The sequence below is a fragment of the Camellia sinensis genome, chromosome 6, assembly GCF_055761805.1.
Source record: "Camellia sinensis isolate YWXY chromosome 6, ASM5576180v1, whole genome shotgun sequence".
Lineage (NCBI taxonomy): Eukaryota > Viridiplantae > Streptophyta > Magnoliopsida > Ericales > Theaceae > Camellia > Camellia sinensis.
In genome coordinates, this window is record NC_138966.1 from 185,451,542 (window position 1) to 185,472,213 (window position 20,672).

The 20,672-nt window shown below is 35.0% G+C and overlaps 2 protein-coding genes and 1 long non-coding RNA gene across 3 annotated transcripts; all 3 read left to right on the top strand.

Moving 5' to 3' along the window:
- Positions 1 to 1,126: 1,126 nt before the first annotated feature.
- Positions 1,127 to 5,512, top strand: LOC145792486 (uncharacterized). The gene is made up of 3 exons (XR_014331885.1): positions 1,127 to 1,301; positions 3,445 to 4,298; positions 4,637 to 5,512. It is a non-coding gene; the product is annotated as an uncharacterized LOC145792486 (long non-coding RNA).
- A 2,482-nt stretch (positions 5,513 to 7,994) lies between these two features.
- LOC114315726 (protein FAR1-RELATED SEQUENCE 5-like) lies at positions 7,995 to 15,968 on the top strand. Its single transcript, XM_082876800.1, has 8 exons — positions 7,995 to 8,195; positions 10,053 to 10,126; positions 10,945 to 11,380; positions 13,570 to 15,234; positions 15,325 to 15,384; positions 15,476 to 15,535; positions 15,622 to 15,762; positions 15,864 to 15,968. The coding sequence occupies exons 1-8, from the start codon at positions 7,995 to 7,997 to the stop codon at positions 15,966 to 15,968; spliced, it is 2,742 nt and encodes a 913-aa protein (XP_082732926.1).
- Positions 15,969 to 18,427: 2,459 nt separating this feature from the next.
- Positions 18,428 to 20,435, top strand: LOC114260037 (protein LIFEGUARD 2). Its single transcript, XM_028200087.2, has 4 exons — positions 18,428 to 18,865; positions 18,956 to 19,069; positions 19,578 to 19,735; positions 19,849 to 20,435. The coding sequence occupies exons 1-4, from the start codon at positions 18,604 to 18,606 to the stop codon at positions 20,077 to 20,079; spliced, it is 765 nt and encodes a 254-aa protein (XP_028055888.2). The 5' UTR covers positions 18,428 to 18,603; the 3' UTR covers positions 20,080 to 20,435.
- Positions 20,436 to 20,672: the final 237 nt, after the last annotated feature.

The window sequence follows — 20,672 nt, forward strand, 5'->3', positions numbered from 1 at the left end:
TGAGTACTGACTTGATCGTTGGAGTGCCCCCAGGTGGTCGAACCATTGTCGGAGTCTTGTCTTTTTGTGACAGGTTGTTCAGGCATAATCTATTCTGCCTGTGCTCTTCTGTTGAGTTCCTGTTTGGCAGTGTGGTCGGAAATCAGCACCCACATACATGCTTGGCTTTATTGGATCCAATGTACCACACTACACCTACATGATAATATAGTTGGATGGTTATTTTCTGAACGTCAAACTCCATCTTATTATACTAGAGATGTTAAAAATAATGTTAAAAGTTATTGTTAGTATTGAAAAATATGTATAAAATGTATTGAAATAGATAAAAAAATAAAATAATTATAACTTTCTTTTACTCATTTATGCTATGTGTACGTTACGGATATTAAATTTATCAAAGTGAAAGAAAATGAATTAGAAATGAAACTATTAATACATATTCATTATTATGTAATCAAACAAAAAAAACTTGATTTTTTTTTTTTTTAAATTTTTTTTATCAAAACGTATTCATCTTTCTTAACCCAATAAAAAAAATATGTTTATCTTATTTTGCTTTAATTTCTTCTTCTTCTTTTTCAAATAAATTTTAAATCCAAACATACAGTTAAGTAAAATGATTTTTCTTTTTCTTTTTTTAAACAAATAACTATGGGTTTACTGTTTTTACTATATATCTCTAACGAGTATGTATCATATGTAAGCAAATAAATATTTAATGCAATATTTAGGAAAAAGTTATGTACCTAAAGAAGTATTTTGAAAATCAAGTTTATGATGTAGACTGAAATTTAAGATGGTATGAATAAAATTTAAAACAATTTAGTACACACATTTAATTTTTAATATAATCTCTTGAGTGTGTAATATTATGTTTATCTATTCCATATTATGTATTATGCAATGTAAGCATTGAAATTGGTGTGAATTCTGATTAAGATTCTCTCTATTCTATTGTTGTAATGAATGATATCCATTACATTGTGGTCTTTTGGGAACACAGCTAAAAACGCTGCGTTTAGCACCTCCAAAAACGCAAGATGAAAGACTAAAAACGCAGATCACCATTTGGCAACTTTAGCAGAACGCAAGTTGTGAAATGATGGTACTACCCTCCGTGGTTAGAAGTTGAATCCTAGGGCAAAAACATCTCATTTGTGTTGCTGCTCTTTTTATCACTTCCCCTTCTCACCGTTACTGCCGAACTGTCCAAGAATCGGAGACGAAAGTATCTACCGCTGAAGCTGCCTCCAGAGTCGTCGTCCTCGTCCTCGCCGTCGGTAGATCTACAGCATTAGGTAAGCATGGAACCCATGTGTCGTGGTTGTTATTTCGTAAATGTATTCATCAATCTCTTGCACATCTGCTTTCTTTAATACTTGTATGCTATAATTGTTGAGGATTTTGGCTTCCACTTGAACCCTCACTACCTTTATCATGTTGTATTTCGAAGTTATGTCGTCCGTGTTTTGTAACCATAAAACAACAACGCCCTCCCTACCTCTGTTTCAGCTACTCTCTTCCCCCATAGCTGCAGTTGGGTTGGCATCCGTTACACATAGAAAGAAAAAAAAAAATTAACTGGGAACTTATATGAGAGTAGCAGAGATGGGGGTTATGAGAAACCAAATGAGTAAACAAAAAATTTCATCTTCATGTTTAGTAAACTAAAAAACAAACCAAATGAAGTAAGTAATGAGATGTCAAAATTTCATCAACAGCACAAAAGCTACAAATCCAATGAAACTCGTCTTACAAATTCAATAACTTTGCTTTATGATCTGGGTGCCTAATATCCCACCAATGCAGCCAACTGGAAAAAAAATAAAAGCAATCAATGAGGAGACCAAGAGGAACACACCTGTACATACACGATTATTGCAGTGTAGAGAGAGAAGAGAAGAGAAGATGGAGTGTTCATCCCCAAATTACAACAACAACATTATTTTTATTAGAATAACCCAGATTGATTTTGTTATATATGAAAACAATTTTATCTCATGTTCTTGTGAGCTTCATGTGTTTTGCTTGTAGCTCAATTAAGCCTTAAACATCTAAATACTTTCATAATTTTGTGTAATTCATTTATGATGTGTAGAATTACATAGATAAACACTTTGACATACGTGTGTAGTTAGAGTGGAGTACTCCATATGTGGGTTTTGTAGGAGAGAGAGAGAGAGAGAGATATAGTTGTAACTTTCTTCCTTCTTTTTTTTTTTAATGTTAAATGTCTCTTTTGCTTAGCTGCTTTACATGTTTGCCCCTCCAATCATTGCTAGATTTGTTAGGCAACACATGCTCAAAAAATGCACATTTGACCAACAGGGCAAAAGGAAAGAAAAACCAAGGTCTTAGCATGTGTGTGTTTAACCCATGTTTCAATCAATTATCTTCATGATTTGTTCACTTACATGAATGTTGATCTCATGCAATACTGTCGTATTTGCAATGTCACTGTAATTACGTGATAATAAAGATCATTTGTTATGTTTTTTTTAAAAAAAAAAAAATTAGAATAAGGCACATCAACATAATACATAGATTAATAGTTTGAGTTTAAAATTAAAGTGAAATAGTATTAAAAATATTGTGTATATTTTAAACTACACAACCTACAATGATATCATTTGGTTTTACCTTTGAACCTAATTCATTGACTTATAGCAAGACCATTGTCCAGAGATTCATGGTAAATAATTTTAATCCCTAATTATCGTACACTATCTCGTAGGTCATAAGGTGTGGATTTTCAAGTGTTTACTTTGTCCACACTTTAAAACAAGATAGTGACCTAGCCTCTATTATTGAGTGCGTGTATTTGTGTTTATAATTCTATTTTAGATGAGAAGCTTATTCAATCTCATACTCAACGTGCTAGTTGACTCTAATACTATATGACATGAATTCTTTCATTAAAACTTTACACAAGGGGAGAGCTGTTTCTACAAAAAAAAATTTATATTCACATAATGGGATAGAACTATTAGAGAATTACCCATACTATTCACAGTACAAAGGTTGTCAACTAATACCCAAGAAACACAACGACTGTAACTAACGAACCTGAATGTGACAAATAAATGAAAATAAGCAAACCATTGATAAAACACCGTCGACCCAACCGTAGATTCTGTTTTGCAACTAAAAACAAATTGACTGGTTGGCAACAAAAAAAAATTAAGATTATAGACGAGATGGCGTCCCCCATGCCAACTACCACTTCGTCATGGCCACCGAGAATGTGTGCATGTGGCTTTGGACATTGCGTTGTCAAGATTTCCAGATCTGCCAAAAACCCAGGCGTGCGTACTACGTTTGCACTAGTCGTATGGTGCGTTTGTGTTGACCCTCTCTTATGCAATTAGTCATGTGCTTGTTTATTTGTCGTTATGGCGCATATCATGCAGTCTAACTATGTATTTCACTTTTGTACGACAGCGATATGTTGCATGGGTTGGTTGGTGTGACGAGTTTCGCAGCGAAAGATTTGCTACTGACCACCCACCTAATGTTGTCAATACGAGGTTATGTGCGGATATTATTCATATAGATCAGAGCCTATGTATGCTTAGGATTATCATCGGTGTTTTGTGCGTCATTGTTTTTCTATTGTTGTTTCGTATGTGATCCATTGTCATGGATGTTGTGACATGTACGTTTGTTTTTGTATCACATATGTTGTTGTTGTCAGTACTATGTTCGTCCTGTATGATCTAATATTTCTGCAAAGTGTTATAAAAACTGTCTTATTCTATTGGGGTGTTGTACTAGTATACGTAGAACTTATTTAATTGTCTATGGACTTAGGTTTCAGATGTGGACATGAAAAACATATACTCTAATTTTGTTAAACTGATGCATCATTAACTGTACAAGTAGGATTGCATTTCTCATAACTCCAGCTATACCATTCGTACTTGCCATGGCAACGAATCGTGTGTCACCCTGTATCCCTTCCAAGAATCGAAGTAAGGCAGCTACATCAATCGAACAACAACCAATACACAAATGCCAGTTCGACAATGACAATACAAAGCTATTTGGACGCGGGTAATCGACAACTGTGCGGATTGTCGATGAGTGGGTATAAGAACGTTGTGAACAAGTTCTTGGACAAAACTGGCCTTCTACATTCGGCCAAACAAATGAAAAACAAGTATGCCAGCTTGAAGAAAGATTGGGTTGCGTGGAAAAAGCTGAAGAATGCCAGCCAAGGCTTGACAGGACTTGGGTACGACCAAGAGACGGGTTTGTTCACAGCTCCTGACCATTGGTGGGCAAAAATGCAAGCGGTACATTGTGCAATAATTTGTTTTCCTTTAATCCTGTACTATTTTATGATTTGTAATGCAAGATTTTGCTTTGGGCACTAGTTTCTAAAATCAAAGCAATTGCTAAATATGTTGAAGTTATTGTCCAAGATAATTGTGTCACGTTTACAATTATTAGTTTTAATGTTTGCATTACTGGTTGGTACATTGTTAAAATTCATTCTTGTGCACCGCACAACTTTGCATGCGTTTACACTTATTTGCATGCTTTCCATTATTGCCTCTGAATAATTATTGGAATTGATTATTTTTTATGTAACTGGTTATACAATGTGAATGTGTGTATTCTTTTGTCTCAGATGAACAATCGATATGCTAAGTTCAAGACAAAGCGTCTAGAGCACTTAGAGCTTATGGAACGGGTGTACTCTAGTGCAACTGTGACGGGTAAACATACAGGGCTCCAACTAAACTGTGCGATGATGATGCTACCGCGGCCATTGCAAATGAGGATAGCGGCATGGTACCTCTCAGTGTTGGAACACCACCACATCCGAGCCATGATACTGTCGGGGAGAACGTGGTGGATAGTTCCTTGTTCGACGATGCTCCCCCGCAGTCTGCCGCTAAAGAATTAACCAATGCAAAATGTCGCAAGCGGCCAGCACCTGGTATTGTCGCTAGTATCATGGACAACCTTGTGGTGGCTGTCAACAAACAAAGCCAGGAATTGAAAATAACACAATATGTTGTCACAGGGAAGGGTGAGAACACTGTTGGGGATTGTCTTGCAAGGCTAATGAGCACGCCTGGATTAGAGCCAGGTGGTAAGTTGTTCTTATTCTCTTGCGGCATAATTGATTCACTCGATAATCGCGACATCATCATGTCCCTCCCCCGGGATTACATTGTCAACTAGTTAAAAGAGAAGCGTGCCTGCACGCGGGCCAATGTTGGTAGGGAACGTGAACGAGACGTATATTTGTTCGGGAGTGATAGTGTTCTAGTTTGTTATTGTTGTCAAATTTACTTTTTTTAGTTAAGAAGAAGTTGCTGCAAGGTTGATATCTTTTGTCTTTATGTTGGTCGATGGGAGGAGTAGGTTTTCATCCATAGTATATGACGTGGGTAATGGCTGCAAAGTGTACAAGCTAGTATATGGCTCTATTGTGTCACATGCTGGTCTTCTCAAATGAAGAAGGCAATGGATTCTAGTGTATGCATAGAGTACTACCTTTCAGATTTGTATGTCATAGTGTGTACGGAATTGCAACATTTATGTGATACTTTCTTGTGAAAAGTTTAGTATTTATTTATGTGGTTATTCATTTATGGTTCAATTTTTTATTATACTTATATTGCTATATTAATTTATTTATTTAGTCATTTACATTTTCTGTAGGTATTTATTAGTTTATTTACTTAATTTTGGAAGTTGCTACGTTATTTATTTATTTTTATTTTCTGTATTTATTTACTTATTTTGCGTTACATGTGTTGGTTTATTTATATTTCTGTAATTATTTATTTACTTATATATTTCAGTTTATATTTAGTTTGTTAAATAAGTACAGTTTCTGTAGTTATTTATTTCTGGTTCTATTTATAATTCTATTTACTTACAATTTGTAAATAATTTTAATTATGTGTTTAGTTAATTTCGGTTGTGTTTACGTATTTATTTATTTTTATTTTCACACTGTGTTTACTTATATTTCTGTATTAATTTGTTTAATTTTTTTATTTCTAGTTCTATTTATTTATTTATTTACAGTTTCTGTATGTATGTATTTATTTATTTACTTAATTTTGGTTGTATTTATTTATTAACTTATTTATTGATTTTTTGTTCTATTTATTTATTTATTTATTTATATTTCTATACCTATGTAATTGTTTAAATATTTCTTGTGTAGTATTTATGTATGTATTTGTTTGTCACATATTGGTGCTGCAAAAACAAACCGTTGCGTATATTTGCTAATGCTATCTCAAATGAGAATGGAATATGTTAGCAACTTTTCAGCATGTACATGAATCACATGGTATTATCAAATTGTAGTTCATCATGCATCACATGGAAACAGTTGCATGTGGTACGGGCACTTGTGAAACAATTGCTATATATGGAGATAATGGTCTGTTCATCTAGAAACAAAAGCTTGGTGGCCCTTAATCAGTTTAATCGTTGTTATCTTCCAAATTTTCATTTTGTGGAGAAATTGCTGAATTTCATTTTTGGTTCAGTCCACAGTGACACAACCCCGCCAAAGGTGTGGTACGTGCTTGACATTAACATCTATTTACACAACCATTTAATGTGTTTTTTGGAACCCAATTTATGCCAAGCAAATGTTGGAAACTGTAAAAAGTGGATACTGTCAACAAATCTAGAAAATTTGGTTCAATTTTTTTTTCCCCGATATTAATGGTTCCAATCCATCTTATTTTATAAAGTGTATGCAATTCTTGTATGAGTTTTTTTGCTGTGGTTTGCAGCGTCCATGGATCCGCAAGAGGGTACTAGCTCTGGAGTCATACGCAATGGGCAAATAAATGCGTGGATACGAGAGACGATCGGAGAAATGGAATCAACGGCATTAATGATATAGGTGGAAATTGCACGCATTGCTAATGAGTATGCGTATGTTGACACGACTCAATTTCACACATCATCATTGATTGGTCGATTGTGGATGAAAGAGATGCTTCAAGGTCAGAATGAAGCATTTCAGCGAAATTTTCGGATGTCAAAGGATGTGTTCTTATTGTTGTGCAAGACATTGGTTGAGGATTTCAGTCTCCCACTACCACAGCGTCCCCATGGTATGGACGTAGTTAAGAGTGAGCGTCGGCATGTTCATATTCGTGTTACGGGGCTTCTCAAGTTGGGATATTGAAGACCGTTTCAACACTCAGGAGAAACAGTATGGGGTCATGTAATATGCGTTCTTAAAGCAATAAAGTTGTTCACACGTACACATTGTTGACCGACGAGGTCACAACATAACAGACATCCGTACTTAGAGTCCCGACAAAAATATTTGCCATTTCGGGTGAGTTTAATCATTTACCAAACATTTCATGAATAGTAACCACATCTTTGTTAACAAGGGATGACATTTTTTGGCATCATGTGTTCGTCCCTGTCGCTTACGCAATTGCTGTGTGTGCATGCCCAGGACTGTATTGGCGCGCTAGACGGCACACACGTGGAGGCACATCTCTCGCCGCAGGAGACAGTGCCATATTTTGGCCGTAAAGGACGGGCCACACAAAACATACTCGCGGTGTGTGATTTCGACTTGTGCTTTACTTTTATCTCTTGCGGATGGGAGGGTAGTATACACAACGGTAGAGTTTTTAATGAAGTAACACAGGACCTGGCCAAATAGTTCCCCACCCCAAAGGAAGGTTAGCTGAATTAGGGGTGTTCACATCTTTGTTAGTTGTGTGCATTTCATTGAAGTATGATGTTACTAATGCAAAATTATCTTATGACAACCACAAAAATATTACCTTGTTGATGCGGGGTACAAGAACCAAAAAGGCTATTTGGCACCATTTAAGGGATGTCAATACCACCAAGAAGAGTTTTACGCTACTGGACGAGCAAGAAATGCAAACGAAGTTTTCAATACGGTGCACTCCTCCATATGGATTGTAATTGAACGTATGTTCAGAGTATGGAAAGCACGCTGGGGATTCCTAGATAACATGCCTCGATATGATTATAGGAAAGTGCAAGTGCCACTGGTCGGGGCTTCAATAACACTATATAATTTTATACGCCACAACTCCGACAGTGATGAAGCCTTCAACAAAGTTGCCAATGTAGAGACATTTACTTTCAACGACATGCCAAATGTTGAGGGTGCTGGTGATGACGATGATGGTGAACCAGAGGGCGATGATGACGTACATATGAACAAAGTTAGGAAATCAATTTAGAATGAGTTGGTGCGACATCGGCGTCATCTTGGGTTATAATCCTATTCGGGCTTTACCAATTGACAGGAAAAGTGCAATTTCTTCGCAAGAAATTTGATAAATTTAATTTTAGTGGGAAGAATTTAATTTTGTTAATGTGATGTGTAGTGCAACATTGAATAATTTAATATTTTTAATAATTTAATAATTTCAACTGCGTAACATTAAAAGGTGTTATATTACGTTTCAAAAAAATAATTCAAACAAAAACATGGGTCAAAATGTAATTTTCATAAGTTGGGTAAGGGTATTTTGGTCATTTTAATGTGATGTGATAACATAAACAAATATTAAACAAAAAAGTCAAAAGCCAGCTTTTTACCAACTTCCCAAATCACTTTCCAAAAAAGCCAAAAAGCTTGATAAAAAGCCAAAAGTCAGCTTTTTACCAACTTCCCAAAACACCACATTATTTAAGCGTTGTGAAATAATAATGAGAATTTATTAATATTTTAAGTTTAGAAAGAATCAAGATTGTTTGGGATAATCTAAATAAGTGTCCATTACATCAATAAAGGGTAAGAGCATCTCCAATGCACTAGGTATATAATACTTGTTAGTTAAAATGCCTAGTGTGATTCACTTTTTTCAATTCCAATGCACTAGGCATATGATTAGGCATTCTGCCTCAACTCATATTCAGAGCATCTCCAATGCACTAGGCATATAATACTTGTTAGTTAAAATGCCTAGTGTGATTCACTTTTTTCAATTCCAATGCACTAGGCATATGATTAGGCATTTTGGCTCAACTCATATTCACTAGCTACATGTAGCTAGCCTTCAACGCTAGGCAAAATGTATTCAATCATTAGGATCATTTCCCTCCATCTTTGTTGTTGATGTGGCATTCTATAAAATTAATAATATTTGGATAAATAGCTAAAATAAAGAGCATGGTTGGAATAAAAACATAAAACAGTTGATAGGCAAAATAAAATATATACTTTATAGTAATATTTAGATAGGTAAAATGCCTACTACCATTAGAGATGCTCTCACTAGCTACATGTAGCTAGCCTTCAACGCTAGGCAAAATGTATTCAATCATTAGGATCATTTCCCTCCATCTTTGTTGTTGACGTGGCATTCTATAAAATTAATAGTATTTGGATAAATAGCTAAAATAAAGAGCATGGTTGGAGTAAAAACATAAAACAGTTGATAGGCAAAATAAAATATATACTTTATAGTAATATTCAGATAGGTAAAATGCCTACTACCGTTGAAGATGCTCTAATGTAACCAAAAAAGATAAAAAAGATAAATCAATGTATTTTTTTAGTTCATGCCAAGTAAGCTCTCATTACAAACTCTTAGATAATATAATGGAGATTTTCCTCCATTATAACTTTGGAATGGAGAAGATCACAATCTTGTGATTCTGCCATACTACTTTTGTTACCAATTTTGCCTCCCATAAGTAGGATTGGGGGTCCCTGCTATGGAGAATTCATAGCTGTGACTGCTGTGACGTAAAACGCCACCGTTTTAAATTTTTTTTTTTTAATTAATGTGAGGGTTTATTAATTCTTCTCTCACTATAACAAACAAAACAATAAACCTAGGGCCGCTGCCGTCTTCACTGTAAGCAAAAGGTCTCTATTGACATGGATTGAAATGTTAGTTTTTATTTATTTATTTTTTTATTTGTCTGCCAAAACATTTTTGTACAGGGCCACCACCGTCTTCACAGTGAGCAAAAGTCTCTATTGACATGGATTGAAAAGTTAGTTTTTATTTTTTATTTTTTTATTTCTAACATTTTTGTCTTCTCTCAAACAGATTGAACAGTGTTCTCTATTTTTGCTTCACCGTTCTTCTGCTGGATTTACAGACCATTATTGTTCAACAAACTGGTATGTATATCTATATATATATTATATGTATATATGTTTTGTATTTTGTTTTGTACAGTATGTTAGTGGGTTGAACAAGTATAATAGTTTGGTTTGTTTTTTGTGAATGGATTGAGAAACACAATTGTATATTATAAGAAATTTTTTTTATTATTTACTTTGTTTTGTACATATTATGTATTTTTGTATAAATATTATATAATTTTTTTAAGGAGTTACAATAATTTGTAATTCATAATTATTTTTTTTTATAGCAATATTATGTATTTTTGTGGAAATATTACACATTTTTATAACAATGTTATTTATTTTTGTAATAATGTTATGCATTTTGTGGTCTAAAAAAAGTTTCAATAAAAAAATCTATAATCTTACTATAAAATGCGAATTTAATTTTTTAATCATAAATTGTTATAACTCAATAAAAAATGATATAACATTTGTAACAAAAATACAAAACATATATCAAAAATTTATATAATAAGAGGGCATATGGTTCACATCTTTAAGCGTGTCTGCCAAAAGATTCCCTATATTATATAATATACTAATTCTAATATAATTTTGCAATTGTATATTATAATCTACTAAGATACAATAAATTTCCAATGTTACTGTACAAATTACACATCTTTTTTTCCCTCTCCCCTATCCTTTTAATTAATTTACATTATTAATTGATTTATTAGATTTCATTGAATTGTTTAATTACTCAACATTTAAAATTAATTAATAACTTTTTTGCTCAGATTTTTGTTTCGTTTAATATATATATATATATATATATATAATTTTTTTTTTCTCCCCATATTTGTTAGTGTTGAAATGGAGGATAGTATAATGGATGATGGTGGACTTGAGGGATGCATTGAAGAAATGAGAGAGTTGGCCAAGGATAAATCACTATATCTTGGTATGGAGTTTCTATCAGAAGAAGCTGCATATGAGTTTTATAATGAATACGGAAGAATTGTGGGGTTTAGTAGTAGAAGAGATTATTGTAACAAAAATCAGAAAGATGGTGTTATGATTAGTAGAAAGTTTGTTCGTTGTAAGGAGGGAGAGAGGGAAAAAGATAAACGGCACACGATGATAAAAAATCCTCGAAGTGAGACAAGAACAAATTGTAAAGCATTTATGCATATATCTTTTAAACGGGACTTGTCGAAGTGGATTGTGTCGAAGTTTAATAGCAACCACAACCACCCTTTGCATCTTCTTCAATGTACTTATTTGATGTCGTCTCAGAGAAAGGTATGTGATGCTCAGGGTTTAAATATTGACATAGCTGATGTAACGCCCTAAAAAAAATAACATTAAACCCATCAATATAGACATGAAATGGTAATGAAGATGAACATTCTTCTATTCATCAGAGTTTCATTACAAAAAGTATTACATGTTAACAACAAAAGCAAATGCCCTAAAGGCTTACAGCTTTCCAAGCTAACACTTGGTTACAACAAAAGAGTACTAACTCATTTACACATTAAGCCCTTGGCTTGAATATACATGTAATACATCAAAAGGGAAAAAGACAACAAAAGTCTGCCCGCCTCTAGCCTCCCAAGCTACGTCCTTGGAGGTGGCATGCTACATGTACCTGAAAATGATGTTCCCATATAGGGTGAGCCACAGCCCAGTAGAAATATACTAAACCAAATATGAACAATGACTAAAAGATTAGCAGTTGATAGATGGCTAACACTGACACTTTCCTTAATCACACTTTACATTTTTATGACGTACAAGTCCATATTACCATTCATTTTCCAATTCCTCTCAAGTTCTCAATTTATAACCATGGCTCAGAACCTGGCCAAACAACTCATATGAGACAGTAACTCATATCAAGCACCTCCCATTACATAACAGATAGCATACAAGCTATAATACATACTAACAGATAAGCATACAAGCTATATCATCACTTCCACAGATATGCATACGAGCACTATCATATTTCCAATGACAAGCATATGAGCTCTGTCAACACATTACTAGATAAGCATATGAGCTCTATCTACGGAGTCCATCCCCTATCTCCTCCCAACAACATACGGTTTAGAGGTTCATCCCCTATCTTCCCCTAAACCGCGGAGTACATCTCCTATCTCCTTCAACACAACATAATGCATATAAACAATAATTATATACATCATCAACCAATACATAACATTTAATGTATTCATTCAACCGTCATACTCAATGACACATTCCGGTGATTAGTTTTAGTTTGCCTAATCATCATGCATTGTCTACAACAATCAAAACTATCCTCCACCGATAGCCCAAAGCAGTTATTTCTAAACAGAAAATAAATGCACAAATGGATATTAAATCAACATTCCAACTAGGTGAGTGATAAATAATCCTACTACACCCTGTTTATCCCATGAATTCCCAAATCAATTCCTCATTTCTCATAATTAATTATGTAAATTAATTAACCAATGTAATTAGGGCATTTTGCATAATTTACATTACAACCCTTAGGTTCCATTTTCATTAATGTCTTAACATTAATTTCACATTTTCCATACCAAACATGCATCTAGGTTTGATATAGTTAAAACCCCAACTCTTGTAAATTTACACAAAAGCCCCCAAACTTTCACAAATTACTAAACCAACCCCAACATCTCAAAATACTAAAATTTAAAGACAAAGCTCATAAAGAGGAGTAGGATATCCCTACCTCAAAGTTTGAGCTCCAAAGGAGATGAAGACCAAAACCAAAATGCTTCAAATTCTGAAATTTTCAGATTAAAATGTAGCCCTCGACGATCAACACAACTTTCGTAAAGACCAAAAGTGAGCAAACAACTCCTACTAGATCAAATCTAAGAGAGAAGGGCCGGTTTTAGAGTGAGAAGCTCTGAAAATGGATTTTTGGAAAAGTAAGAGAGAGAAAAGATCTTGAAAAAGTGATCCAAAAGTCGGATCTCGGATTTATATAAAAGTCGCCCCGCTCGAGCGTCAAACTCCCCGCTCGAGCGTCACTCACAGACTCCCGCTCGAGCGTCAACAATCCCGTTCGAGCGGCGGATACACACTCCCAGAACTTTTGCAGACAAGTCTCTCGCTCGAGGTTCCAACTCCCCACTCCAGCGGCACTCACACACTCTCGCTCCAGCGGCCAATCCCACGCTCAAGCGTCGAACACTGCACAGGAAATACTGGATGGGTGAAACTCCCGCTCGAGCGCCAAAACCCCCGCTCGAGCGGACAGGTCAAAAGCTGGGCAACTAGTTTTAGTTTCTAATCTCAACCAACCTGTAACAAATCTGCCCAACACATCCTATAACTCAAATACAAAGTAAGAAAGGATGTACACCAGGTAATAATCAACTACTATCATCCACGGACACATGTCCGGATCATTGTACAACAAGGGTAAACCCGGGATTGCTATAGCTAATGAGAGTGGAATATGTCTTAAGGCTTCACATGATCTTATTAGTGCTATAGCAGGAGGGAAGGAATTTGTAGGGTTCACGCAAGAGGATCAGAAAACCTACTTATGTGCAAAAAGACAGCGAAAATTGCAGTATGGTGAAGTAGGGAGTTTGTTAAGATATTTCCAGCAGCAAGTGGCAGAAAATTCATATTTCTACTATGCCATTCAGTTGGATGTAGATGAGATGATTACTAATATTTTTTGGGCTGATCATCAGATGATAACAGATTGTGGGCTTTTCGGTGATGAGGTGTCATTCGACACAACTTTTCGAACAAATAAGGAGTACCGTCCACTTGCTTTATTTTCTGGCTTTAACCACTTTAGAATGACAGTGATTTTTGGTGCAGCATTATTATATGATGAAACTGCAGAGTCATTTGAATGGTTATTTGAAACATTTTTGGATGCAATGTCAGGAAAAAAGCCTGTTAGTTTTTTCATAGATCAAGATCAAGCAATGGCTAAGGCAATTTCACAAATCATGCCTGAGGTTTTTCATGGGTTGTGCACTTTTAACCTAATGCAAAATGCTTTGAAGCATTTAGGTTACTTGTTCAAGAGTGGTTCAAAATTTAGTAGCGATTTAAAAGCTTGCATTTATGACTACGAGAATGAGCATGAATTAATTGAAGCTTGGAATTCTTTGATTGATAAATACCACTTGCAAGAGAATGAGTGGATGAAAAAAACTTGGAGAAAAAGAGAGCACTGGGCGCATGTGTATATGAAGTGGGTATTTACTGTAGGAATGCGAAGCACACAACTTAGTGAAAGTCTAAATGGAACATTAAGGGGATATTTGAAAGGTGATCATAACATTGTTCAATTCTTTACTCACTTCAATCGGATTGTTGTAAAAAAGCGGTATGAGGAAATTTCAGCAATATATGATTCTAGACAAAAGTTGCCAAGAATGAAATTGAAAAAGTCTCCCATTTTAATCCAAGTTGCGAGTTTGTACACCCCTCCTATCTTTGATTTATTTCATTGTGAGTTGGATACGTCCCTTTGTTGTCAAGTGAAGCAATTCCATGAGTTAGAAGGAGAAGTTAAGTACGTGATTGGCTTGTATGGTAATGGTGAAGAGTATATTGTGGATGGTAGGGTGGAAGTTATTGGGCTAAGAGGAGAAAAAAGCTGTCAAGAAATACATTGTACTGGTAAGAAATTTGAGAACTTTGGAATTTTATGTAGTCATGCAATCAAAGCACTTGATAGAATGAATGTTATGAAAATTCCCGAAAGGTATATATTAGGCCGATGGAGATTGGATGCAAAAGATTGTGAAGTTGAAGAGAAAAATGTTGTAGTGGATGAGGATGATCTGAAGTTGTTAATATTAGTACGTTATAGAGATCTTTGTCCAAGAATGGTGAAACTAGCAACTCAAGCATCTATGCACAAACCTGCCTATCAATTGGTTGATGAAGGAATTAAGGAATTGTGTGTAAAAGTAAATAATATGATGAAGGGAGTCGGAAATTTTGGTACCAATGAATTAGATGTGGACGACCCCAACTTTGCACAAGTTAAGGGCATAAAGAAGAAAGATGTTGGACACAAAGGAAGGGGTAGATTAAAACCTTGGCATGAGATAATGAATAAGAAGACAAAAGTTATTTCACAACCTACCCGCCTTAGTAAGGTATTACCTACGTACTTTTGAAATTTCAAATGACATGCATTTATTTTTATAAATTGTGTAAAGTATTGATAACTTTTTGAATTTCTTTAGACTATTGGTCAATCAAGCAACACTAGAAATGTTCAAAATTCAACCTCAAGCCAACAACAGGTTAGCTATTGTTTTATGTTATTTATTTATTATTATTATTATTATTTTTATAAATTGTGTAATGTATTGATAAATTTAACAACTTATGTAGATTATTGGTCAATCAAGCAATATCACAAATGTTCAAAATTCATCTTTAAGTCAACCACAGGTTAGCTCTTGTTTTATGTTATTTTGTTTATTTTTTAGATTACATTGTATTAGTGTATTTACTTTTCATGGTGTTTTATGGAGTAGGATGGTGGGAGTCTCTATTGGCCACAATTGATAACTTATGGGTATAATCTTCTCACACATGATACTAATTCATACTCACCAAGGTATCGACAATCACAACCTTTGTTTTTCCAAGCATCACATAGTCCACAAAGTTCTCAAGTAAGTAATATATATATATATATATATATATGTTTGTAATGTAATTTAGTCCATAAAATTTATTCTAATGAATTTTCTTTTCTTTTCTTTTTTTTTTATAGGGAATATCACTTAATCCGGTGGGACACAATCCAATGGAGACCGAATTTAGAAATGAGAGTTCTTTTGATTTTTCTATTTATTCCCAACCGCCTCCACAAAATTGACATGGGGATCCACTTTGTAGTTTTTGTTTTGAGAATTCAAATTGAAGGTTTCTAGAATTTTGTTTGGATAATTTAGAATGGTTGAGACAGATTTTGGGATATTTGGTAGGAGATTTTGAAGTTTAAATGTCTCAGAATTTTGTTTTATTTTTTTTATATAGATGTTGGATGTGAATTGAATATATTTTGGCCTTAAGTTGGTTTTTTTTTTTTTTTTTAAGTTACATTTTTTTTGCTGATGGTTTGATAAATTGATTTGTTCAAATACAATTTTTTTTCCCTTTCAATTTCACTTTTGATGCATTTAAGTCAGTTTTGAAAAAGTCAAAACATGTATGGTTTGTTTGATTTTAATTTTAAAATTAATCTTTTTAAACAAATACAATTTGGTTTCATAAATTGATTTGTTCCATGAATTATTTTTATTTTATTATATTTTCTATTTATAAAATAAATTTTTTTTAACACAAACTCACCCCCTCCAACTTTACAGGACCGCAAATAAGGAAAATGCTATGGATCTGAAATAAATTATCAAATTTTCTACAAAACCTCTCACATGAGTGTGAGACCCACACACATGTGATTTGTGTGGGTCACACGCCCATGTGAAAGGTTTGACAAAAAATTTAATAATTTATTTAGAATTCCCAGCATAACTCTACAAATAAATCATAAAATACTATTCACCATTACTAGCCTATATTTTAGACTAAAATAATAATTTGAAACAATAATGGGTTGGGAGTATAAAAAATGTTTATGGAACCAAAATTTTTTCATTCCAAAGAGATTCAATAAAATAATAGAAAAAGATATTAAACAATAATGAGAGCAATGTCGCGTAACTCGAATTTTATCTTGTCCGAATGGCTTAAATTTTGGTTTACTAGTCAATTAACTGGTCATCGCAAAAAGGCTAACAGTTGTGATCAACAAGATAATAATCACAATAGACAAGTGTTATATTGATCATCTTAGGGTCCGTTTGGGAAGAGCTATTCTCGACTTTTTTGGCTATTTTAGCCACAAAAGACAAAATAGGTTATTTTAGTCACAAAAATAAAACATCACATCCAATCCAGAATCATTACACTCTTCTCTCACAAAAAAAGTTAAAAAAGCCAAAAAGTCCTTCACAAACTAAGCTTTTTAGCCCAGGCTAAAATAGCCAAAAAAGCTAAAAAGCCAAAATGTCAACCCACTTCTCAAACGGAGGCTAAATGATCATCTAACCAATTGCCCATACAGTCAACCAACAAATACAAATTCAGGCCATTTGAACAAGATCAATCAAAGTAGCAATCTTTATTCCAATACAGATTGCCACCCAATCAATTACTAAAGATTCACCGTTACCGTTATAACCAAATATGAATCGCCGTTATGACGTCACACTTCCCGCGTCTCCTCGCCGTTTATTTCCAAACGGCAAATCCAGATTTCATAGTTCTCAACATCACCTATGTACATAGGAATGACAACGGGCCCGGCCGCCGGGGATCGCACTCCCCGTCCCCGATCCCCGAAGGGCAAAATATCCTCATACCCGCCCCTGATCCCCGGTGGGGAACCCATCACCCCCCCTCCCCCCCCCCCGCCCGCCCCCAACGGGGATCGGGTTTCCCCGATCCCGAAAAATCCCCGACAATCATCAACCATAACAACTCAACTCTGAAAATTCAGATCTGAAAAATCCCCCGAAAAGCCTCAATCATCAACAATTTAACAATTTTTTTTTAAATAACTCAACAATCATCAACAATTTAGTATGTTTGTTTATATCACACACACAGATCTAAGAAAACCCTAACAAAAAAAAAAATAGAGCTGAAAACAGAGTAAATTGAGGGGAGAAAAACGAACGAGAGAGAGAGGGAGAGTTGAGAATCTGAAACCCTAAACTAAACACACATATATTATATATATAATACAGGGTAACGGCACGGGAGAGAGAGAGATCTGCTCGTCGTCGGAGGTGGCGTCGATTCAGATCTCGTGGCATCGATTCAAACCGTCATCGTCAGTGAGTTTGGTGAAATTTGAGTGAGGGAGAGGGAGAGAGACAGTAAGAGGGAGAGAGATGAGATAAGAGGCACATCAATAAGTGTGAGAGGAGGGTTTGGTTTTGAGTGAGAGTGAGTGAATGAGGGAGAGGAAGAGAGAGAATAAGAGAAAAGGAGATGAGAGACACAACACTGAGTGTGATAGGAGGGTTTGGCTTTTATATATACATATATAGAGGGGTAAAATGGTAACTTCACTTCAGGGATAACGGGGACGGGAACGGGAACGGGAACGGGGACGGGACTGGGACACTTATCCCAGTTCTCGGCCCAAAACTAATTAGGAATTGATTTTTAAATACCATTCCCATGTCGTTGGAGATATTTTTTTAAAACAAACAGCTCAAATCAAAATCAAAAGGTCGGATCTCCACCAAACTGAGTTCAAATTGCCATACCTATAAGTACACGCAACATATATAGAGAGAGAGAGAGATTATTACCCACCCACTCACACGATTTGTATTCCTCTCTGTTTAATCCAAACCAATCACAATCTATATAAAAAAAAAATCATTTAAAAACCACAAATGATAGTTCAGTACTACTAAGCTTTTTTCTGTGCAACAATGGCGATTCAGGAGAACACGATGATGAAGAGTGGTGACCTTGAAGCCGGTGAAAATGGCCGATTGTATCCCTCCATGACTGAGAATCCACAGCTTCGGTGGTCCTTCATTCGAAAGGTTTATTCCATTCTCGCGATCCAGTTACTTCTCACCGTCGCCATCGCCGCCATCGCTGTCTTCGTTCACACCATCCCCAAGTTCATGCTTCACACCACTCTCGGCATCGTTCTCTACGTTCTCACTCTCATCGTCCCCTTCATCAGTTAATCCACAAATCTTCAACTTTCAATTTCTTCGCATATATGTATATATATATAGTTTACCAAGTGTTTGATTTTGTGTTTTTGTGTAGTACTGTGCCCATTGTATGCGTACCACAAGCAACACCCGGTGAACTTGATTCTTCTGATGATGTTTACGATTGCTATCGCATTCGCTGTGGGATTGTCATGCTCGTTTTCCAAGGGTAAAAATGAATCAATTTTCTGTTTATGTTTCTTTATGTGAATTGTGTATGAATCAATCTTATATTGCCGATACTGTTACTGATATTCTTGAATGAATTGACACAACAAAATTCAACCTTTAACTAAGTTAAGTAGTTGGACTAGGTTTGTGTATGTATCAAATGTATGTAATATCTGTGTATAAATTGTGTGTTTATTATGGCGGATAGAATTGTTGCTAAAGGTTACATCTGATCTACATATTGGTGGTGTAAAGGTATTCTTTCTAACATTATTTTGTGAATGAAACCTTAATTAACCTCTGTTTGGTTGCTGAGAAATCTGAGAAAAGATAAAGAATAGAAAAGAAAATGAAATGTTTTATGGACCTATTCATTAGGAAATATCTTTGCTAGACCGAAAGTTTTATGTTAGATGATTGAGAATTTTTTGAATTGATATAGAGATAACAAATTACAAGTGAAGAAGTTACTCCTTACCCATTTTATAATGGTTGGTACGTAACAGGAATAATCGTTTTGCTGGCTGGGATTCTAACAAGTGTTGTGGTTGTTATCTTGACACTATACACATTCTGGGCTGCAAAGAAAGGCTATGACTTTAGCTTCTTGGGACCTTTTCTTATCACTTCCCTCATGGTGCTCATTGTTTTTGGTCTCATTCAGGTTTGTAGGAATTTTCTTTCTCTTCTTTTCCCTGATGCAAGTAAATCGTGTTGGACTTTTCAAATTGTTGTTTGCTAATTCTCTCCCTACAAAATTGTGGTTTCAATAAACAGATCTTCATCCCTCTAGGAAAATTGGGGTCAACAATATATGGAGGCATTGGAGCAATCATATTTTCTGGTTTTATCATATATGACACCGACAACCTGATCAAGCGCTTCAACTATGATGAGTACATCTGGGCTGCAGTCTGCCTTTATCTGGACATTATCAATCTCTTCCTTGCTTTGCTTGATGCCCTCGGTGGCGGTAGTGGTGGCAGCAGCCGTAGTACTGACAACTAGAGGCTCTGCTCATATTACTGACCTTCCTCTCGCTTAGCTTACCATGTTCAAGTGCTGATTAACAACCTTGAAATTTCATTTCCTACTAATGAAGTATATGGTTACACAGATGCAAATTTTCCTCAATTAACAGGATGGTCTGGCATGTAAATGGCGACTTGCTGATATTGATTTTTTGAACTGGTAGCTTCATGTTCAGGGTATCCAGATACTGCAAAAGTTTAAATGGATGAACACACTTGGTGTTATAGGTGCTTTTAATCCTCTCTCTTGTCAATTGATCTTATTGTTTTTTGTGGACTAATGTCTCCCATAATTCCACGAATTTATAAAAGTTTCACATCTACACTTCTCTATTTGAAATTCAAAATGGTTACAGAAAATTTTAGTACTTATCCTGTCTTCATAGCCATGAATGGTTGGTTTTGCAACCTTGTTAAATGAAACGGAGATATCCATTTTATCTGTGAAATAGAGAGGATAAAAATAAAATAATTGTTTTGGTTTTGGGCAGGATGATTAGACTAAAAAGTGCCAATTTAAACTATTTGTTAAAAAGTTAATTTGGCAAAACTATTAGGTTATGGGAAAAT

What these genes read in the sequence shown, in the direction of transcription:
- LOC114315726 (XM_082876800.1), top strand. Translation starts at nt 7,995, where the DNA reads ATGCCTCGATATGATTATAGGAAAGTGCAAGTGCCACTGGTCGGGGCT. An exon ending in AACCAGAGGGCGATGATGAC is followed by an intron (nt 8,196 to 10,052) that starts GTACATATGAAC and finishes TCTCTCAAACAG; the next exon opens with ATTGAACAGTGTTCTCTATT. An exon ending in CATTATTGTTCAACAAACTG is followed by an intron (nt 10,127 to 10,944) that starts GTATGTATATCT and finishes CATATTTGTTAG; the next exon opens with TGTTGAAATGGAGGATAGTA.
- LOC114260037 (XM_028200087.2), top strand. Translation starts at nt 18,604, where the DNA reads ATGGCGATTCAGGAGAACACGATGATGAAGAGTGGTGACCTTGAAGCC. An exon ending in GTCATGCTCGTTTTCCAAGG is followed by an intron (nt 19,070 to 19,577) that starts GTAAAAATGAAT and finishes GGTACGTAACAG; the next exon opens with GAATAATCGTTTTGCTGGCT. An exon ending in TTGTTTTTGGTCTCATTCAG is followed by an intron (nt 19,736 to 19,848) that starts GTTTGTAGGAAT and finishes TTCAATAAACAG; the next exon opens with ATCTTCATCCCTCTAGGAAA.